Genomic DNA, 20739 nt, shown 5'->3' with positions numbered 1-20739 from the left:
TGAGCTCTACGTGCTCTCTGCTCCGCTTGTATCCCAGCTGAACATGACTGAGATTCACTTAGATTTATTTTAGGTCTGCATTTAATTCTCGTCTGTCTATTTTTACACAGGTGGCATTTATGTGGCATTTCATCTTGACCACCTTTCCCTCATTTTCTTACCATCCTCCCACTGCAGCTCGACAGAGAAGCACAAAGATAGAATTTTAGATCCACTTGATTTGATTAACTCAAACCACTGTAGTATGGGATGTTGCCTCGTTGTGGCTTTAAACACACATTTGAAAAAAACATTCAGTCCACCATTCCCTCTACTGAACAGACTTTAGAAAAAGATGCATTAAAGGTCAGACTTGAAAAACTAAATCTATTCTCTGCAGCCCTAATTTATAATATGCACACACATCTAAAACAGTTCATATATATTATGTAAAAACGAACATCCACTGTTGAAGCTGCACAGAGCAACACTACTTCAGTAGAAGTCTTACCACTAGTACAGTGCAACTCTCTGCTCTGTTTCCACTATCGGCCAGACAACTAAATAAATGGAGAGGTGGCGGTGCCAGGTGCTGATTAAAAAGCTGCAGGGTGAGACAGACGGGAGTATCGTTACTATTTATCATCTCCTTATGGATTTTTTCACACACCTGGGTACATATATGAAAGAGCTGCAGGCAGACACACTCATAATGTGGGCCAGAGAAGCAAAATGCATTCAACACAGAAACATCTCTCCAGCAGCCAGAGACATGGACACATGACAACTTGACATATTCTGACACACACGGCTGAAACAACTCACGCAAGTGAAGCAGTACAAGTTGGATTCTCACTGCGGAGGCGATGTTAATTATACTGGATCCTTCTAATAGAGTCACGCTGCACCAATTTAAGACAACATAGACACAGTGTGGACGTACTGAGCTCATTACTCATGCAAACACCGGAGTTCTCACGGGACAAGGAGATTAATGGCGCTCCTCTTATGTGGCGCATACTGTATATAGCATACACTAACGAAAGGGAAAAGACAAGCAAGGGGCACCTTTGGAGAGAAAACAATAAAAAAGAGAAGAGTCCAACATTTCGTTTGCAGCTCCCAGCACCACGCATTTCCACTTCAGAGAATTTCAAAGATTCATGGGTGTGATGTGCACAAGGGGGCGGTGAGGGATGAGAAGATGAAAGGGGGTCGGAAGAGAGAGGAAGAGGCGATAGAGGGGGAGAAGAGAACAAAAGGAAGAGTTGAAAGGACACAGGGACAAACTCTCGTGCTAATGTGCAGGAATGTATCATTGTCTCTTTACATCTCTCTCTGAACTCAGGTACGGTGGAGATGACTGCTCTTGCTGTCACGGTTCGCGTCTCTTCTGACACATGCCGGAACATCTCATTGCTATTTCCTTTCCTCGCTGTCCAGCCATTGGGTGGAGGCCTGCAGCTGAAGGAGCAGAAAATACTGTCCTGTGACAAACAAAACATCCCTCTGCCTTTACTGAAGGCCTTTCAATCAGCGGAGCTTGTTTGTTCATCTCCGAGCTTCTGACAGGCTGTAATTCTGCTTTAGGATCAAAAAATTAAAAACACCACAGTCGCCGTGAGTGAGCCGTTTACAGTATTTCTCTTGGGATTAGATAAATGCCATGTCTCGCCTCTGTCATACAAAGTGCTCATTGTCCCTGTGACCTCTCGTGAGGGTCGCTGACTTCCTCTGGCCTCTGCGTGGCCGCAATGTGTTCAACAGCCTGGCTAAAAAAAGCAAAGCTGAGATGATGGAAGGATTAGGGCCTCGGTGTCACTGCTGTTTCCTATTAAAAGTCTTATCTCCACCACAGTGACCTCTTGTGTTTCCAGACTGACGGCCAGCAGAATATAATTCTTACATTAAATCTGTGAGTCGGTCTAAAACCATTGTTGTCTAGTTTTCTTTTTGTTACTATGCAGTGATATTTTATGGCTATAACGCTGATGCGATGCCCTAGTTTGAATATCCTTTATTACTGTTTTATTCATGTGGTTTATTAATAAAACACCAGCTTATATGACTATTCTTTTCCTGCTTCCCTTCAGGGATCGCTGTAGATACGACTAGTCCGTTTCACTTTAGTTTTTAAAGAATAACAACTAGAATTAGCTCCTCACAGCCGTATGCCTCGACCAACCAGTCAAGTTGCACTTCACATGCATGTCTGTGCATCCACCAGTCCAGGAGGAAGTTTGTGCCAAATTCCTGACCTGGATCTTTGAGCTTTCCTGAGATATGGAACACACGTACGTTATGGACAACCCTAGAGCATAATTCCTCTGTCCATGGCCTCCAGTACAGAGGCATAAAAATAAAAAATAAAAAAAGAAACTATATGCAAATATAGATACTAAGAAATTAAAATGTAAAGACCAAACAAATTGTTTTCAGACTTCAGCTGTATTCAGTATTTTAGTTTTTTTTCCAATTGCTAACAAGCATCGGTCAAAACTGAAGTCACACTGTCAAAACTCAACACAGTCAGCAAAACAGAAGTCCATGTGGAGCAAACTGTGAATCAATTCATTGCTTTGACACAAAATGTATTCGGTGACCACAGTGACACACAGACAATCCCATTTGAGCAGCAGTCGGAGATACCAGAGAGGAAAACCTCAGTGTAGAGGAAGAAATCTCCAGCAGAACCAGGCTCGACCGGTTGGGGTGAGTTGAAAAGGAAGAGAGAAAAGAACGGCAGGCAACAAAAGAACATCGACAGGAAGCAGCAAAAACACAGGGCAGGACCAGTAACTGCACTGGAGCTGCAAGAGGACAGATTGGTGGAGAGAAAAGAGCGACAGGGAGGAAGAAGAGGAAGGAGAAGAAGACCAAGAGCTGTGATCCCCGATGAGATGAGGGCCACTGTTTTTGACAGAGGCCGGTTGAAGGGTGCAGCATGATCCATAAATGAAACTGAAGCAAACTGCTGCAATTGCTGCTTCATTCTTGTGACAATGTAGAATACACTATAAAATAGTTTAGTGCAGCAATACAGTGCAAAAACTCTTCAGCAAGATCCAATGCTTGTTAGCAATTGAAAAAAAAAAGTACTGTCTGTTGGTGGCTGGAGGGGAAAGTTCAAAAACGGACTAAATCAAATCAGATAGCTTCAAAAAAAAAAGATCAAAAATGTCTCTTTTCAATGTGAGTGTTCTGCAGACTGGTTGAGTTGAGGACTATCCACGCAGATGCACATTAACTCTGCGTGTGTGTGTGTGTGTATGTGTGTGTGACAGATTGAGGGTGCTGGGACACTCTGGGAAACGATGACACTCCTTGCTCCTGTTGCTCCTGCCGAATGTCAGCTGCACTGTCAGATACCCCCCTTCTCCCACCACCACCTCAGTGCCACGGGTTTACAAAATGTTGCACTCACCCTCTTTTCTGTTCTTTGGTTCTGGTTAAGTTTCCCTCATTTGTCTTCTCACAAGAGACGACTTGTATCACAGAGACGTCTCCCGCCTGAGAAGTTTTGCTCCCCGGCATTAAATTGCTTCAGTGTGACAGAGAGACAGAGAGACAGAGGAGCAATTTGCAGAGATTTTCTACACCTCATATCTCATAACAAGAGGTGCTAAAACGCATTCTCGACAAAATGTACATTCTGTAAGAAATACAACAGTAAAGAGCAGCGTAACTGATATTTCTCTACAAGCTTTACACTTAGATCAACAGTCATTCTGATCATCTTTCACATAATCTATCGTCTGATTTTCATCTTGAAGCATCGGCAGGCAGCATTCACACAGTCCTGGAAGCTCAAAGGTTCAAATCCAGGTCACAAGCTTTGTTTTTTACTTTAACAAAGTAGAAGTTGAACTGGAGAGGTCTTAAGAAGTCTCTGACGATGAGCACTGTTGAACCGTAAAAGTCTGACAAGAGAAGAACGACAGCCTGCGTTTCTCAAACTTTGCCAAAAATATACTTTTCTCTTCATACCTCCCATCTATCTGACATGCTTTGGTTAAAAGTTGAGAGCCAGGGGATTTCCAGCCATGATGAAAGAGTGCAGCTAACTCCCGAGTAAACAGGACTAGACCGAACGAAGAGACCCGAGAGACAAGAGAAATCATTAATGCATCAAAGGCTGTCAAAAGAATACAGTCTGAAATACTGAAAGTGTAAACACAGCCCGATGACGAGCAGCTCATCCTTGAAAAGGCGATTCAGCTCTGCTGACACAGTATTAGCCCCTACTGTGCTTGTCTATATCTGTCGGTGGGTGAGAAGGGATAATTTGGAAAATAGCTGGACTGAGCGTGAGGTTAGGCTGAGAGGTCTTCACGACAACAAGTGAGATTAACAGACGTTTAGAGGCTCAGATGAAAAATCATCATCACTCAGCGTCCTCAAAGGGAAAATTCAGCTTTATTGTGCTGTGTTGGTTTTTGTAACACTGGACTCACACATGTTGAGAACATGTAATATTAAGAGCCTGACAGGAAAAGGAAATAATTAGAGCAGTTGTGCATAATCAATATGATCAATAGGGTCATTATAGTTAATGATGTATAAACCTGCAACAAGCTCAAATGCTGAGCGATAAAGATGGACACTGGACAAACTGTTGGAGCCTGTCTGTCTCGTCAATCTTCACTAAGTTAGATACTCCTCTCTGCTCACAAGATTTACTAGCAGCTTACACACCAGTGCATACAGACCAGTGCGAACTCGACACAAAAACACCCGAGGATGAACAGAAAAGGAGCAGTTTTACAGTAGAGGTTTTCAAAGAAACTGTGTGGGGTGAAAACGCACATGCATGCTGGTGTGGAGACAGCAGCTGTGGCACTTCAAAACTCCTGCTCCAATTTGTTTCAATTATTGTATTCCCTATTGGAGTCATATTTACACACCAGCATGAAATGTTTTTTCAGATTCTCTGTGGTTATCATTAACACCAATGTCCATTGAGATTAAACGCCCATAAAGCTGCTTATCGTGCCTCTTTTAAGTGGAGAACTTGCCTGGGAATCCTCTTGTTTTGAAGTTTTCTTCAGCATCAAACTGATCCAGTGATAGCTGCATATACATCGATGGGTACAGTGCAAACAGGAACAGCTAATGCAGCTTATTTATTCATGTGAGTTTACCAAAGGCAAAGATCCCAGCATTCAGAGTCTATGATCAGGAGCTCAGTGTTGTTTAGGGTCAGGACACCGTGTGCCCCATGTAAATCTGAAATATGCTTCAGTAGACATGAGTTGTGTTTGCAGCAGTCAGACATCCTCAAACAGTGTTTCCACAAAGTCAACGTTCGAGTGTCCTAGTGACAACTGAGCCAGTGTCTGGTATAAAAATTAAACACTTAAGCAGGCAGTAAGAGGGGTTGTTGAGGAATGTGTCTGTCAGGGTGATCCCATCTTATTCATGCTTCACTTCCTGTCCAGGAGCCTCATCGTGGCCCCGCAGTCACTTGGTAAAAGAAGTGAACTGAACACGAGAAGCCGGTGAGAGAGACTTTAATCTGTTTGGTCCCAGACTGGCTGCTCGGTCCATCCGTCTTCCTCCCCTGTCTGCCTGCTCCTGTGAGGTGCCCTCTTTAAACTGTAATCAGAGAGAGGCGAGCCTAGTGAGGGATGTGAAGGGAGACAGAGAGAGAGAAAGAGGGGGACACAGATCGCTCTCCTCCTATCCTATCCTCTCTATCTTCAGTGTGTGTACTTTTTTTTTTTTTTGCTGTAACAGATCAGATCACAAGCTTGAGAGCATCCATCCCATCAGCAGATCAATCAGCGTGAGCCAGGTGAGCAGCCCTGCGCACACAGTACATATCAATTACAGTAGAGTTGTGGATGTGTGTGTGTGTTTTGTGGTTGCACAAACCAGATTAACTTTCCCATCACAGAAACACAGTCTTTATCCTACTGAAAGAGATCATCTGCAAAAAATCCATCCAAAAAATATTTAGAGGACGTATTTAACCCATCAAATACAATGAATTGAAAAGCATTTCAAATTAAATCTGTGAAACTTGAATCTAATCAACTGATCAACTAATCACTAACTTTTATACATGCGCTCTGCAGCTGTCACTGACTAAATAAAGTTGTTTTGCCTGTGACGTGACAGCTTATTCAAGTTAAACGTTTTTAATTAAGTACTGCAGACATTTTCCATCATTTTCCAAATTCAAAAGCCGACACGTCGGTTTCATAGAAATAAAACATCTCCACACACGTCTACTGTAGAGCTCCACACGAACGGCATGGGACGGATTTCATTACAAATATGGTCGATGAAATCAATAGATTAAATAAAATAGTGTGGGAGTGAGTGAGTGTGTGTGTGTGTGTGTGTGTGTGTGTAAACAGAATAATGGTGCTTTTATGCATCTGTGTGTGCATCCCCCCTTTCTGACTCCCCTGTGTCCTTGAGAGAGCACACACACACACACACACACTTTGCCACTGCCAACCCCCTTTCATGTGTGTTAATTACCACATGAGCTCCAGGTCAAAGAAGTGAGTTGTGCAAACTTTAGCAACATAAGGAGGAGGTTGAGGTGGTGGAGAGAGCATCAGCAGCAGCAGACAACATTTACATGAGCAAATCAGCACAGCTATAGTGACAAGTGTCAGACTGGAATGGCTGGTGCTGCACTGTACACCTGAATGCATCTGATCAGTGATCTGCCAAAAACCCCAAAATAACAAACAGATCATTTTATAATTTGTCACATGCTTTTTTTGACCTGCTTTTGCTGCTGATTTTAAACTGACAACTGCATCCACTTGTTCCTGAACATCACTGAATCTACCTGATTTCTGCTCTTTAGCAGTTAGCTCCAGAGTCAGTCCCCAGCCTCCCCGCTGGTACTGATGAAAATATTCCCTCTGCTGCTCTCTCTGCTTTCGCTGCAGACATCTGAAAGCTCAGACTTGTCCTGGATCACTGCTGTTTTTCCCTTTTCATCTGCTCTGATCTGCAGGATCAGCAACTGTACATGGACTATGGAGAAAATAACCCCTGCTGGTTCGACACACAGTAGGTTATTTTCATTTTATCAGGGGTCCACATAGACCTACTAGAAACTGTTGACTTTTTTTATATTTTCATTTCACTTAGTGATTAAATGCAGTTCTACATTTTGTATAATGTTACTTTGCTTCTTGTGCAAATTAAAATAATGTGATATAACATGTTAATGTGATGTTAATGCTGCAGGTACTGGTTGCTTTCCTATATCTTCTTCTGTGCTAGGCTACACTAGATGTTGACTGTAGTCCTAACAGGTGGATAGAAGAATGTGTGTATTTCCCAAAATGTCAATTTCGTAAAGCTAAACAACAATAACTGATAAAGCGATCAACTCCTTTCACAACTTGATTTTCACATTCAGTGTGCGTACAGGAACTTACAGTAGGTCAGCATGCACGCATGTACACGCCTGCAAACAGCAGCTTATTCAATTCACTTAGCGGCGCAAACACATTCGTTTAAATCATGCAAATGAGAAAGTCATAAACACAAGGAAAGCAATAGCAACTGAGCAGCATTGCCTAATCAATCATAGTGCGTCTGCGTGACAGGTACCGGCGGTCTCAACCCTTCATTTTGCCTACAAAAACTAATTCCCAACAACACAGATGGCACAAACAAAAACATGACAACACGGCACAAGCTCTCACTCATCACCACGCAGTCAAGAGCAGCCTCCGAGCAGAGGATCAATCACTGCATGAGAGGGAAGAGGATAAAACGGCATAAGAGAAATGATACTGGAAGGAGAGCATGCATAAACACACACACACACACACACACACACACACACACACACACACTCCGTGTTTGTGTGTGTTTACGGCTGAGAGCCCAGTGTGGAGGACTAAAACAGCTGCAATCCAACAGCCATAGACACAACAATGAGTCATCCTGGCTGTTATTCCCATCAAACAGGCACTAGTGGGAATTCTTGGAAGACACACACACACACACACACACACACACACACACACACCTACTGTGTAGTCAATTATCATTGTGACCATAATTGAGCCAGTGTGCTGCTACTGTATGTGTAACCATCAACAGTACATAAATACTGTAGCTGAACAACAAGAGGACACACCTGCGTGTGAGCACAGGTGCTACCATATCAAGCCTGTAAAATGGCTGTTACTGCAGCACACAGCAATTAGCTTGGATTTCTTTAATTTCCACTGTGTCATTACACAAAGATATTGCTACTTGACGCGTTGCCGTTTTAAACAGCGGCTTCTGATTCTGCATTTAAACGGCTCTTAAGTGCAGGATATGGCTTCCACCTCATCATCTCTGCTGTGAGTTGCAAAATGGAAAAAGCACAGAGGCCTTCAGAGGTGGAGGACTCATGTAATATGCATAGCCACTAGTTATTTGAGTGTGTTTGTGTGTGGTGAATGTGTGTGTGTGTGTGTGGGAGAGAGTGTGCGTTTGCCAGAGTTTTCATGGCAGGATGACGGAGGAGCGGGAAGAGGAGGGAGACAGAAGAGGAATAAGAAACAGTCGAACATGTTTTGGACCCTGCAATGACTTTTCTCCATCTCACAGATGGGAAAGGATCGGGGCGGTCCACCAGAACAAATATAAAACTAGTAAAAACATAACGTGTTGCAATTCCCACTCCTCCCCTTTCCATCTGCTTCTCTTTCATCAACATGTGAATTGTTGCCTGCTGCAGTGACACAAGTCAGAAAGGTGTAGCTACATCCCAGGGCAGTTACAGTACGCATGTGGTAGTGTGGTGAACATGTAACGCACAGTGTGCAGAAGCAGAGACAATCAAACAGCATTCAGAAGATAAAGGAGGTTAATTAATATTGTAAAGACCATTTCTATCAGAGGAAAGATCTCTGAAACACACTGCTCCTCTTGCCTCTTCACATTTAATCAGGAGGAAAATATCAAAGCATAGGCACTCCTTCAAAAGGCGAATTTAAAAGATTCAAAAATCTCCGAGGGCTGCCATAACACTAAGTCGACAGGAGAGATCTCCAGCAAATGAAAAGAAAACAGACGAACGGGACAGGATGAAAGTTTAGCCTTAATTACACTCTGGCTCTAATTGACTGGTAGACCAATTACTGTGGTTTTTGTGGGTGATGTATCGGTAAGCAAGCAGAGCCAAGTGCCACCGAGCTCATAATTACAGAAGGCATCACAATTGACCAGTGAGTGGGCTCAGCATAGACAAACACACAAATGCCCACTGGCTAGACACTGGGCTTAGATTAGTCATTAAGATACATTCACAACAGAGAGATGCAGCAGCACAAAATATGAACGAATAAATCAAACAGGAGGCAGTGACCAGTCGTATTAATGTCAGAGGAAGCAAAATGCAGCACAGACCATACAAAAAGTGACACATACAGCACATGAGTGGATGAAAACACACACTGACAAGAGACACATCTGTGATTGGTGTCCGCGAGTGACACAGGTGAAGAGGTTACAGTGTCAGTCAGCACCACCGGGTCACATCGTCTCAGCTCACACACACTGCACAGCAGGAGCTCGCGTCCAGCAGCCAGCTCAACTTTTCTGCCTCTGATTTCCCCGTGAGATCGGTGAGATTCAGAGGTGAACGCGTTCCCCCTGCAAAAATATGCTTCTGAGGTGTGGGAGAGAATCGACCATCTCGTGATGAAACGGAATGAAATATCAGCGATTGACAGAACACAAGCAAAAAAAAACAAAAAAAAAAAGGGGGTTCGGGGCTCTGACTATGATAAAGATGTGCTTGTGGGGAATGCTGTGCAAGAGGAAGGGAGATAGGAGAGAAGAATAAAGGAAAAGAATTTGATACAAGGCGGAGGAGTGACAAGTCAGGAGATGCAGCGTGGAAAACTGGACAGCAACGGCTCCAATTTGTGCCTGGGGGCTGCTGGAGGGAGTTCAAAGATGGCACAGATAATCAAACAATGTAGCAGTGATGTTTGCTCTCTAAGAAGTACCCTTGCTCAGTCTGAGACTTTGCCCAGGAAAAACTCTCAGCATACTAATGGTGACATGAAAGACGGTCCAATCATCCTTCCTCACACAGCGATGAAAGAGAAACTCGCTAAGTGTAATTTAATTGTTGGAGGGACACGTTCTGCCGCTCTAATCCATCCTGATATGGAAAATGCATTCATCTGTGTCAGAGAGATGATTGGCAGCTGGCACAGGTACCATATGGGCTCCGGCGGCGACAGCAGCACTGAAGTAACACAGCAGGTGCTTTGATCAAAGCAACTTCCTATTTTCATCACCGTGCTTCAGAGACATCTGCATAGCAGGTTTGCCCAGGGGAACGCTGACACAGCAGGCCAGGCTTCCTCAGCATCAGCACAATGAAACTGGATGTGAGGGTGTATATGTTGGCGAGGGAACGCACACACACACACACACACACACAGGAACACACACTGCTTCCCGTCCTGCGAGCAGCTAGGGTCGGGGGGTCGGGCTCTGATGGGGGATGCAGATAAGAGGGCAGGGTTTCAGAGGGTGGCAAAGGAGGAATCTTCAAAGGTGAAATATTCACCAGGTACACCGGGTTGGATTGAGTTCAGCTGCAAATTAGAAACTCTTTTCAGGCAGAAATTGGTCCACTGAGCGTATGATAACATTCCTTCACAGAAATCCTTTTCATTCATTATGCTGTGACTGCAAAATCTGTTCATTCGGCGCTAAGAGCAACCAAAGTGTCACGGATTTGACTTAAATACAGTCTTGAGGCTGAAACTAAATATTCTGTTATTCTGCAAAAGAATGATTTAGCTTTTACTGAGGATGTTTTAGTAAGTTTGGTGGCAATCAGCAACCTGCCCTGCCTCATAACACTCAAAACCATATGTCGAATATTTATTTAAGTCAGCAATAGGCCAAACAAGCTCATAGATTTAGTTTCTCTGCACGATTCTGGATATTTTCTCTTCTTGAGCTTCAACAGGACTCAGCCATGCCAGCAGGTACGATGCTTTTAGGCAAAGCGGTGCATCCTGCTCCATGAGAGCGTCAGCATGTGATCATGCTTTTGGTCACAATGCTAAAACATTATGCAATATTCATGCTGTAGCACGACATCAGTGTTGTGCATCCACTCACTAAAAGAGCGCATTTCTTGAACCTGCTCGTTTTTCCGTGAACAGTGAAGTGACGAAATCATTTTGAAAACTAGACTAGAAAATTTTAAAATCGTGAACCTTACGTGAATCGCGATCATTCACGTAAGGTTTTGTTCACTCAACTTTCCTCCTCACTCTCTGGTCAGCTGCCAGCTCTCCCTCATTCCACCTCTCCGCTGTGCTTCTATGTCTGTGAGTGGGGCGTTCAAGGATCACGCAGAACGTTGTTCGGTGGTGTTTCATGAGAGTCAAATAGTCTATTGTTAGCACAGGAGCCACAACCCCCACACCATCCTCAACCCCCACTAACGGCACAAGTAGCTGACAAGCTTGATTTAATTTGTGCTTCCCTGTATGTGATTGCTCAATCATTCCTCTCCTTTAATCTCTCCATGTGATCCAAAACCCCAAACTGCTGCTGCTGCAGATGAACCAACCCAAACAACTATACAGGTAAGAAATAAAAAACCAAACACTCTGCAGTTCATATTTCTTTCAAGAGCAGAAAAACACAGCTTCGGGCGGATCTCTTTCAAGTCACGACTCTCCCAAAGACCAGTTTTAAAAAAAGAGTTTTTGGAATTTTACTCGCTTGCAGTCAAATCAATAAAAACAGAACGGGCAATCGATGTAGTCTATGTGTGAACGCACAAGGTAAATTATCTCCATATGTTCACTGGGCAAGAAGAACCTGCAGGGAAACAGATGAGATTAAGCTTGCATGTGCGCTGACTGCTCTCGACACTGTGATCACTGCACTGTCTGAATCAGTGGGAGCGTTGTTGCACAAACAAAACCTCAACCTGACTCTCAGCCGCTTTTGTAAGTGGATCAGTACAATGAACTGAAATCTCAAGCAAAGCTGAAGTTACTGCTACTCATCATCATCAGCACGTTGGATTTCTGCATCTCTGTGCACGTTTTCCCTCCACATACACACACACACACACACACACACACACCACACACAGCGCCTGACCAAAAGAGCCATCCAATCCAATGGATCCTGACCACTAAGAAGAACAGGCAGATGAAATATGCATGACAGGAGAAAAAGCTCTCGCCTTAGCACACAGAAATGTTCTGCCTCCCTCCCTCGCAGCGTTAAACATTGATGGTGGCAGCGCTCTGCGGGCGCAGCAGCTCAACCGCTGGATGGAGCACTGAGCTGAACCAGCGGAGGGTGAGCAAGTTCATTTCTAATTCTGGACTTCACCCACAGGACCACCAGACCGAGAAAGAGAAAGCGTTTTACCTAAATAAAAAAAAAGGCATCTCTTGGTTAAACCCAGCCCTTGATTGCTTATATATAAATGTGTGTGTGTGTGTGTGTGTGCACAGATGAGATGCTGCCTTTAAGAGAACACCAACATGACTGAGTTGTACGTTGCAGCTAATCGTTGCGGCTGCTGTTACACAAGAAAACGGTTGGATGAGGGCTGCACAATGGCGTCTGTCAGGGATAGCGTTGAAAACATGGGGATCTCAACATTCATTAAACGTAATGTGCAAAGAGGAACGCTGACAAGCAGCAGTTCACCTTCAAAAAGCAACACTGATCATATGCACACCACAAAGAGAGCCATTGCTCTTAATCTGCATGTTTATCATGGTGCTGGCGTAACACACACACACACACACACACACACACACACACACACACACACACACACACGCTCCTTCTCATCCTCCCAAAGCAACATTGATCTGATTCTGGAGTCAGACAGAGAGGTATGAGAGGCCGGCAGCGAACAATAAGCGGCGCTTTAAACACACCATTAACCATGCCCTGTGAAAGTTCCAGCTTTGTCAATAAAGATTTAACCTGCACAATGAATTCAGCCTCTAATTACGCCAAGTTAAATGCCACACGCAGGGATTTAAATGAGCTCCTCAATATTCTCAAGGATAGAGGCCGCGTAATTGCTGCTGACGCTAAATAAATGAGAGAGGGGTGAAGTAACAATTAAAGCTTCGTGGATCAGTTGGCTTGAAGAACACAGAGCGTAGATGAAGTAAGTTGAGACTCACTAAATCAAAATGTCACGAAAAGAGCACAACCAAGAGGGTACAGCTATGCTAGCAGCGCTAGGCCGTGTCAGGCCCAACAGAACGTGGAGCTAAATAGTTACAGTTTGAATAAATATATTTAATAAGCATAGGGGTTACTATGTTAAGCATATTAATTTTGTGTGTGGGCATAAGACTGTACTTGCTTTCAGCTGAATGCTAATGCTAGCATGTGCACAAAGACAATGCCAACATGCTGGTGTTTACCAGGTGTAACGTCACCCGTGTTATTTTAATTTGGTGTGTAACTACGCTAGCTTTCGCCCATTAAAGTGGAGCTGAGACGGACGAGAGCATTAGACTTTCGTTTTGCAGGAGTTTAGTCCCTAATCACGAATTTTGATTAAGCTTCGATTCATTCACTTGAACAACGGAGCAAAAGCACAGCGGGGTCAAAGTGATGACCGTGCACGTGCTCCACATTTCAGGCGATGTGCAACTACTCGAGCCGTACACTCTATGAAGGAAAGCCATTAAAATGCTCCAGTGCACAAAGCAAGTGTGTGAAAGCCGGCACTGAGCGACATGAGCCGTGGTGTATTATGGGCTTTTTAAGTCAAGCACTGACAAGACCACGCTTTGTTTACGAGACTACTTTCTGTTTGAGCCAAAGCGACGGCCTGATAAGTCACATGTAGCCCTGAACCAACGACCTGTGTTAAGGAGGCATAATTGTCTTTTTACAGCAGCCTCTAAATCTATCCTGGCCTCCCCTGCGCTGGTTCACCCCTACAAGTGCCATGCAGACTCTGGTTGCCTAGCAGCAGCTGTCCTCGAGTTTCTTTTTTGTTTTTGTTTTTTGATTTTTTGACTGATGGGCAACAAAGTCAGCTTCTTTTCGAGAGCTCTGATTACAGGCAGGGCTATCAGTGGCTGTTGGAGAGTGGCCCTGATGGTTAAAGATGAAAAACGTCTTAAAGTCGAGAGGCACAGGGGGAGTTCAAATGCTTTAAAGTGACGCGGGACATTAAAGCATCAAAAGTTTGACACTTCAGTGAGAAGGATGTCCTCTATCTGTACTGACCTGCAGCCATCTGCATGTATCCAGCCAGGGTGCAGATCCTCCTCTCACATCCTCCACTGGGCAGGAAGATGGTGATGATAGCCAACAGGGAGCTGACAGCCAGCAGAGCACAGCCTCCCGAACACAGCACCGCACTGGTCTGAGGAACACAAAGACACACAGAAGCATTTCTTTTTAGCGCCAATCATTCACTGAAAGTAGACCAAACACGACCCCCTTTAGCGGCACATAGTCACAGTTGGAAGTAAACAGTTACATACTAATGTGCAGTGAATGTTTTCATTGCAAAAGTCCTGCTTAATGTACACAGTCGTGATTCATAGCTTCATTTGAAAAACACTTCCCAAAGCCACACGCTCGTGCAATGGTCCGGTCAGGCTTTGCAGTCTCACAGTCAATCCTCCTAACAGGTTAATGGCTCTCTCAGCAGGAGAACACAGGAGCTGTCCCAATTCATTACGTCTTTGCTTATTCACACGCAAAAACTGCAGGCACGAGGAGGAAAACAGAGACAGAAAGCACACACAAATAGACACAAATGATAGCGTCGTCCACGCTGTTATGGTTAAGCTACAACTGTATGCATGTATAGATGCTGGGAAATTTGTACAATCATGCATATTTAATTCTTCAGCTGTGTCGGCGTTTTATCGCCTGGACCACTAGCTCTCTCTAACCTTAACCACTTGACCTTATTGCCTAACCCTGACCGCCTTCACCTTCAGGTCCATCTTCTGCCAAGATTTACAACTTGCTCTTGTCAATAAAAACATCAAAATGGCCATAAACAGACCAACTTCTGAGACACCACCAGGCCATCGCATCAAAATACAACACAGCAAATTTCAAGGTCAGGGAAATACCAGACAGAGCGCCGCTGGTGACATGTTTTCCCCACAACCTGAGTGTTCGAGGTGACACTTCATCTCCACATTTTTTCAAACGGACTCCCCTGCTTCGATGAAGCTGCCACATGTCCGGCTGTTCACGAATGCAAAAATGCAACACACTAACACAGTAAGAGAACGGCGCCACATTAGTGATTAGCATGCAGGCGGGGGAGATGAAAGAGAAATGTCTTACATGCACGAGGGAATTACAGCTCTAAAACACGTGTCATTATGCGTGTCCCCGATGTGACTGACGTGAATGGAGGGAAGGTGAAAGCAGAGCGATTTCCATGCCTGCCAGAAGATTTAATTAGCTTGTTCTGAGTGTGTGGCAGGAAATGCAGAGATTGGCGCAGCGAAATATTGTAACTACCCTTATGTTGGTGCCATTGATGATGATTATTCTTTTGACCTTTACTGGTCCAGGTTTGTTGAACATGTGTGTGTGTTATCTTCACCACCTCCCTGCACAGATAAACACTGCATTTACACACATTTACATCTGGGTTACACATCAGCTCCTCTGAAACTGCTGGGAGTTAAGTGCCTTGCACAAGGGCACCTTGATCATAGCTATTAAGCAAGGGAAGAGCATGTGCAGAATAGAAACAACTTCCAGCTAAGTGATTTTATTGCAAGTCATTTTGAGGGAGACTGTAAGTTTAACTTGGCTTAATTTATGATTTACATGCCCTCATTATTCAGCACAGTGAATGATAAGGAGGGATGATCCCTCAGTCCTCTGGCAGAACAGAGTCTAGTCACATTTGTTTCTTTTGTGAGGACTGCTGGGGTGGGAACTAATGCAAGTTTGGCCAGGAGAGAGCACACATAAAAAAGTTTTATGTGCAGCTTCGTATGTGCAGCCCAGCTTTTAACCACGCTAACAACATCACTCGATGGATGATGATGGTGTTGGTAAGACTGAAGTGACATTTGACATCTAATGATGGTGTGATCCAATTCAGTAATAGTATAGTGACGCATTGTTAATATGAAAATGCTGATCATAGGTGCTTTAATAGATAATACCACAAACAAACGCGGTGCCAATGTAACTACATCTCCATAGCTGCTGTTTTTCTTGTTTTGGACCTGGCGACTGCTAAAAGACAGAGGCAACACAGCGGCACACTTGGAGATACAGAAAAGCCATTAACTTCAGTTTTCTTTGTTCTCCTTCCTGTCTCGCTAGAATGATATTCATGTATGCAGAGGAATGTCTCCTCTCTCTCAGCTGCTTGATCTTGGCATGTCTCGTGGGCTCCCCCGGTGTGCAGCCCACCTCCCACCCTGCTGTTCTCAATTCACTGTGACACATTAAAGGTACAGCATGTCTCATATAGGGGACTGGGGTCGGAGAGGGGGAGGCCGTGTGGAGCACTATGAGCTACACTTTTGCTGAGACAAGTTACAGTGTACTGTAGTCAGCTGAATGAAGTCCAATAATGAAGAATAGCAAGCAAATAAATGTGCGTGAGGAGGAATGAAAAACATTGTCGTAAATGGCTAAATCAAATATTTCCATATGCAAGTTGTAAATGCAGCTGTGCTTCTGTTCATTTTAGTTAATTATCACCAAGCAGTAATAGATTCATACACATGACATTTTCTGTGCCATTTAAAAACAGCCCAAGAGACTAATAAAGGCTATGCGAGTGCCTCGCAGCTATTTTTACACAAAACAACCACCATTTCAATTAATGGTGTTCCAATTAATCAACTCCCAGCACTATGTCAGATGAACTAAAACTCATAATCGTCACAAGTTTTACTTACAAACAATACAGAAACATTTCAGAGAGTGCATTTTTCCTCAACTGCACTGCCACCGCTCTGAGCACAAGTTAATTTAGTAGAAAATGAGCTGCTAACAGCACTGGTCCTTTCAGTGATCATCCTAAATAGATAGTAATTATGTGTGAATAACTGGTCGAGCCTCTGCAGCAGCTGGAGCTGGGGTAAAAGAGTGGGGGAATAGTGGAGAAAAATATGTTTTCTTGTTTTTGATTTTGTTTTTCTAGCAGAAGAAGACATAATGAGACAGATTAACCTGTCTTAATCCCTTTTTCTTTCACTCTGCTGTAGTTTAAAAAACTGATTTGGAAGGTAATCCTGTCAGGATTTTAGGACTTAAGGTGTACCGAGACACAAAGACACAACTTTTACAGCTCGGCCATAATTAACACAGACAACAACTGGCAGGCTTGACCCACAAGCACCATTTAATCCCATCATACTATCGACTGGTCCGGAGCAACCATCATTATAAGCATACAAGTGTTACAGCACTGATAAAGCTACAGGCACTGATACACATGTAGGACTACTTGTCTCTGTCATAAAGATATTTTGTTGGTTTTCTGCAGTGAATCCACATCCTGAGCCTGCTGGAGACCAGTAACTGCATCAACACACACACACAGAGACACACACAAAAACTCCATCCTGCAGCTTTGGGTAAGAAAGGGACAGTGTGAAGGGGACTCTTTGATTTTCCAATTACATTAAGGAAGTCAGGGATTACACTGTACGGGCCAATGAAATTTCATTGTCTCCTCAACTGGGAGTTACAAGATGGGGACAGGAAGGCATGTCTCATTAAACGCACTTTGCCTTTCCAAGCCTGGACAGAATGGCTAAATGTTTCAGCACGAACCTGTGAAAAATAGAGGGCTTCTGCTCTTCCCAAGTGCCAGGGAAGAGGAGACCGTTAACGCTCAACACGGGCCCTTGACAGAAATAACCCCACCACTTTACAACCCAATGCTTCGCCTTTATGGAGGACAAGAGGTGAAGCGAGAGCACTGCAGATCCACTGATGAGCAGACGTGACGAGGTTGCCGTATTGCTAGGTGCTCCTTTCGCCGTGTGTGATTGCGTGCATGGCGCTTTAGTGTACTTGTTAATGCGGACAGGTACGCCATCTGCACGCAACTGCTGTCTCATCCTCTGTCTGCTCGCCTCAGCCCTCCCATCACTAATCAGCATTCAGCAGCGTGAGAGCACAGCGGTCACACTAAAGCACCAGCCTTGACATGTTCTGCCTCTAGAAGCCCATTAGCACAGTAACACAGCTTGCCAGAACATCTCAGACCCACTAGAGGTGTTTCTGCTCCATCCACCTCACACACACGAGGACTCAGCTGAGATTTATCGACCCCCCGTTTCTGTAAACTGTCTCATTCCCCCTGTTCTCTCTCTCTTCCTCTCTCTCTTCTTGTCTCATAACTTCATCCTTCAGAGGAAGGCTGAGAATCCACGGACAGAGCACTAATACAAAAAAGAACCCCTCCACCTCTTTATTAATGTGCTGAATAATACATCTGTCTTCCTCATTGATCTTCACCGGGAGAAGACTGGGAGACGGAGAGTCATAAGCATAAGTTTGTGTGTGTGTGCGTGACGGCCATCTAAAGCTGTGTGTACTGACTGAATACGAGATGGAGAGGAGATGAGGGAGAGAGGGGAGCGGAGATTAATCACCTGACAAGTGGATGGAGTGTCCATTTGTGCCTCGGGGACAGGCTGCAGATAGGATGTGACATTCCAGAGCACTTAGGGGGACATGGGAGCGCTCCCTCTTGAACACACACACACACACATATACAGAGCCACCCAATGTTAGCATACAAACCCATCTCAGTTCAGAGGGGAATTCATGTTAATGTACGTTGTAAGGGTGTAAGGTTGTGACACAGTTGGATTCAGCCGTCAACGGTCAGGAAAGCATAATTCAGGTGGGTGGATCTGCCAGAGTCGCCGGATCTGAGCCACTGATTGTCAATTTTATTCTTACTGATGATCAGTGATCAAGATGAACACATGGAAGAGATCAAATAAATGATGGCCTAATCTTTTTACAAAGGTTTAGCCTCTAATAGAAGTTCTAATCAAGGATCTGCTTCTCAAACTGTCTTATTGGTACATAACATTGTTGCTTTACATTAACTGGGGCTGATTTAAGTTTACGCCCACTCAGTCCTAAACATAAAGTACAGCCAAGGCTCATGTAGTTGTCAGCCATTATTCTTTATCCATTAGTGGCCATGAATATTTGCACACAGCAATCCAATGAATAACTGACGTCCTATATCAGTCTGAACTAAAGTTGTGGACGGACCAGCAAACCAACACTAACACCCCTAATGCTACAGGAATGACATGAAAAGGATTTCTTTAATTGATGATGAGTTGGGAGGACAAATCCTCATCAAACACAGCAATAAAAGAGTGAAATACTTTAAAACTCATTGCAAAAGAGTGCCTTTTGAATGTTTTATACATTTTTAAATCAGTGTAGAGAAAAGAAACATTTGTCATTACACAATATGAGCTGACTTTTCTACTTCTAGAATAATAACCTAGAATAGTTTGCTTTGTTACTTACATAAACTCTGCTGTTGTACAAGTGTCAGTCAGAGCCAAGTTATACAGTAGAACTAGAAAACCACTCGGTGTCATCAGACATCCAGTGTTTTCTTCGCTGCCTTTGAATTCTTTATTGTGGTCTATTATTAAATATTTGGTGTCACGTTAAGTGAAATATAGTTATGCAGTGTCATATATGAGCCAGTGCAGGAAACACACCTACACAGGCCTTGATACTGCACTTTGAGAGGTATGTACCATGTGTGGTGCATGGGGATGTTTGATTTGGGTCACAGTTCAGAACAGGAAGTGGGTTCAGAGTCACTAGAGGCTGTTCGAATGGCACAACCTGTCGTTTCTGTTCTCACTCAAACTTTTGTCTAGTGGACTGTTTTTACCAGCCAGACAGTTTTTGTGTTCATATCTGAAACAGAAACCCCATTGTGCATGAGCATGCTCAGGTTTCATCTTCACAACCAAGGCTGGATTACCCACCAGGCAACAGATCCAGTGTGTCAGACCATCAGCTGCCACAATACCCCTGATTCACTATGACAAGCCCGTCAATAACTTGTGGTCCCTAAGCCATATTCAAAACACATCCTTAAAACACTTGCATGCTCTTTTCAAGACTTAAAGTACCCCCCGACTGTCCAAGTAAGGACAAAGAAGAACTAAGAACAAAGGGTGCAGTAGACATAGCTTTACGCCTAACGTTGAACAGGGAAATAACAAAAACATGTATAGTGGCATTCAGTAGGAGGAACAATGTTTTAACAGGTAAATTGTCTGTGTGCACAGAGCTCCAGTTCAGCTGACGGTTTGGTGCCAGGCCACCAACTGCCACCTGCTGCACCGCCTGGAGACCAAAGGCACTTCACGTCTGGGCTCTGGGGTGTTAAATAAACCGAACATTATTGTTGACCAATGAGCAAAATCTGCACGGTGGCTAAGAGCCAGTCAATGTGTTTACACCATTAGCAGCCAATGTAACGTCTCATAAATAAATGTTCACATAGTTCAATTAAAAAATCAGAGCTCTACATGCAGAGTCTGTAGCTGCAAATATCTTCACAGCACAATTCTTTGGAATTAATGTTGGTTTAACCATTCATCAGTTCTCATTATTATCCACGTTCTGCCTTCTACTCTTTGTTTGTTGCTATTTTCATTTGTAGCCGGTCTTCCTTTGTGATTTCCATAACAGATTCTGCTGTTGCAACAGTTTCCCTATAGGGCTCATTATCACCACCTCAGCTTCTAA

General features: G+C 43.9%; 1 protein-coding gene across 1 annotated transcript in view; it reads right to left on the bottom strand.

The window, feature by feature from the left end:
• The window catches only part of LOC113169136 (transmembrane protein 211), a 74823-nt gene that overhangs the window by 39971 nt on the left and 14113 nt on the right, over nucleotides 1-20739 (bottom strand). Inside the window, exon 2 of the mRNA XM_026370307.1 lies at nucleotides 14215-14353. Within this exon, the coding sequence (XP_026226092.1) occupies nucleotides 14215-14353 (139 nt within the window). The remainder of the gene's footprint in view (nucleotides 1-14214; nucleotides 14354-20739) is intronic.

This window comes from Anabas testudineus, chromosome 14 (genome assembly GCF_900324465.2).
Source record: "Anabas testudineus chromosome 14, fAnaTes1.2, whole genome shotgun sequence".
Lineage (NCBI taxonomy): Eukaryota > Metazoa > Chordata > Actinopteri > Anabantiformes > Anabantidae > Anabas > Anabas testudineus.
Note: the sequence above shows the minus strand (reverse complement) of the source record. Positions and strands in the feature narration are given on the sequence as shown.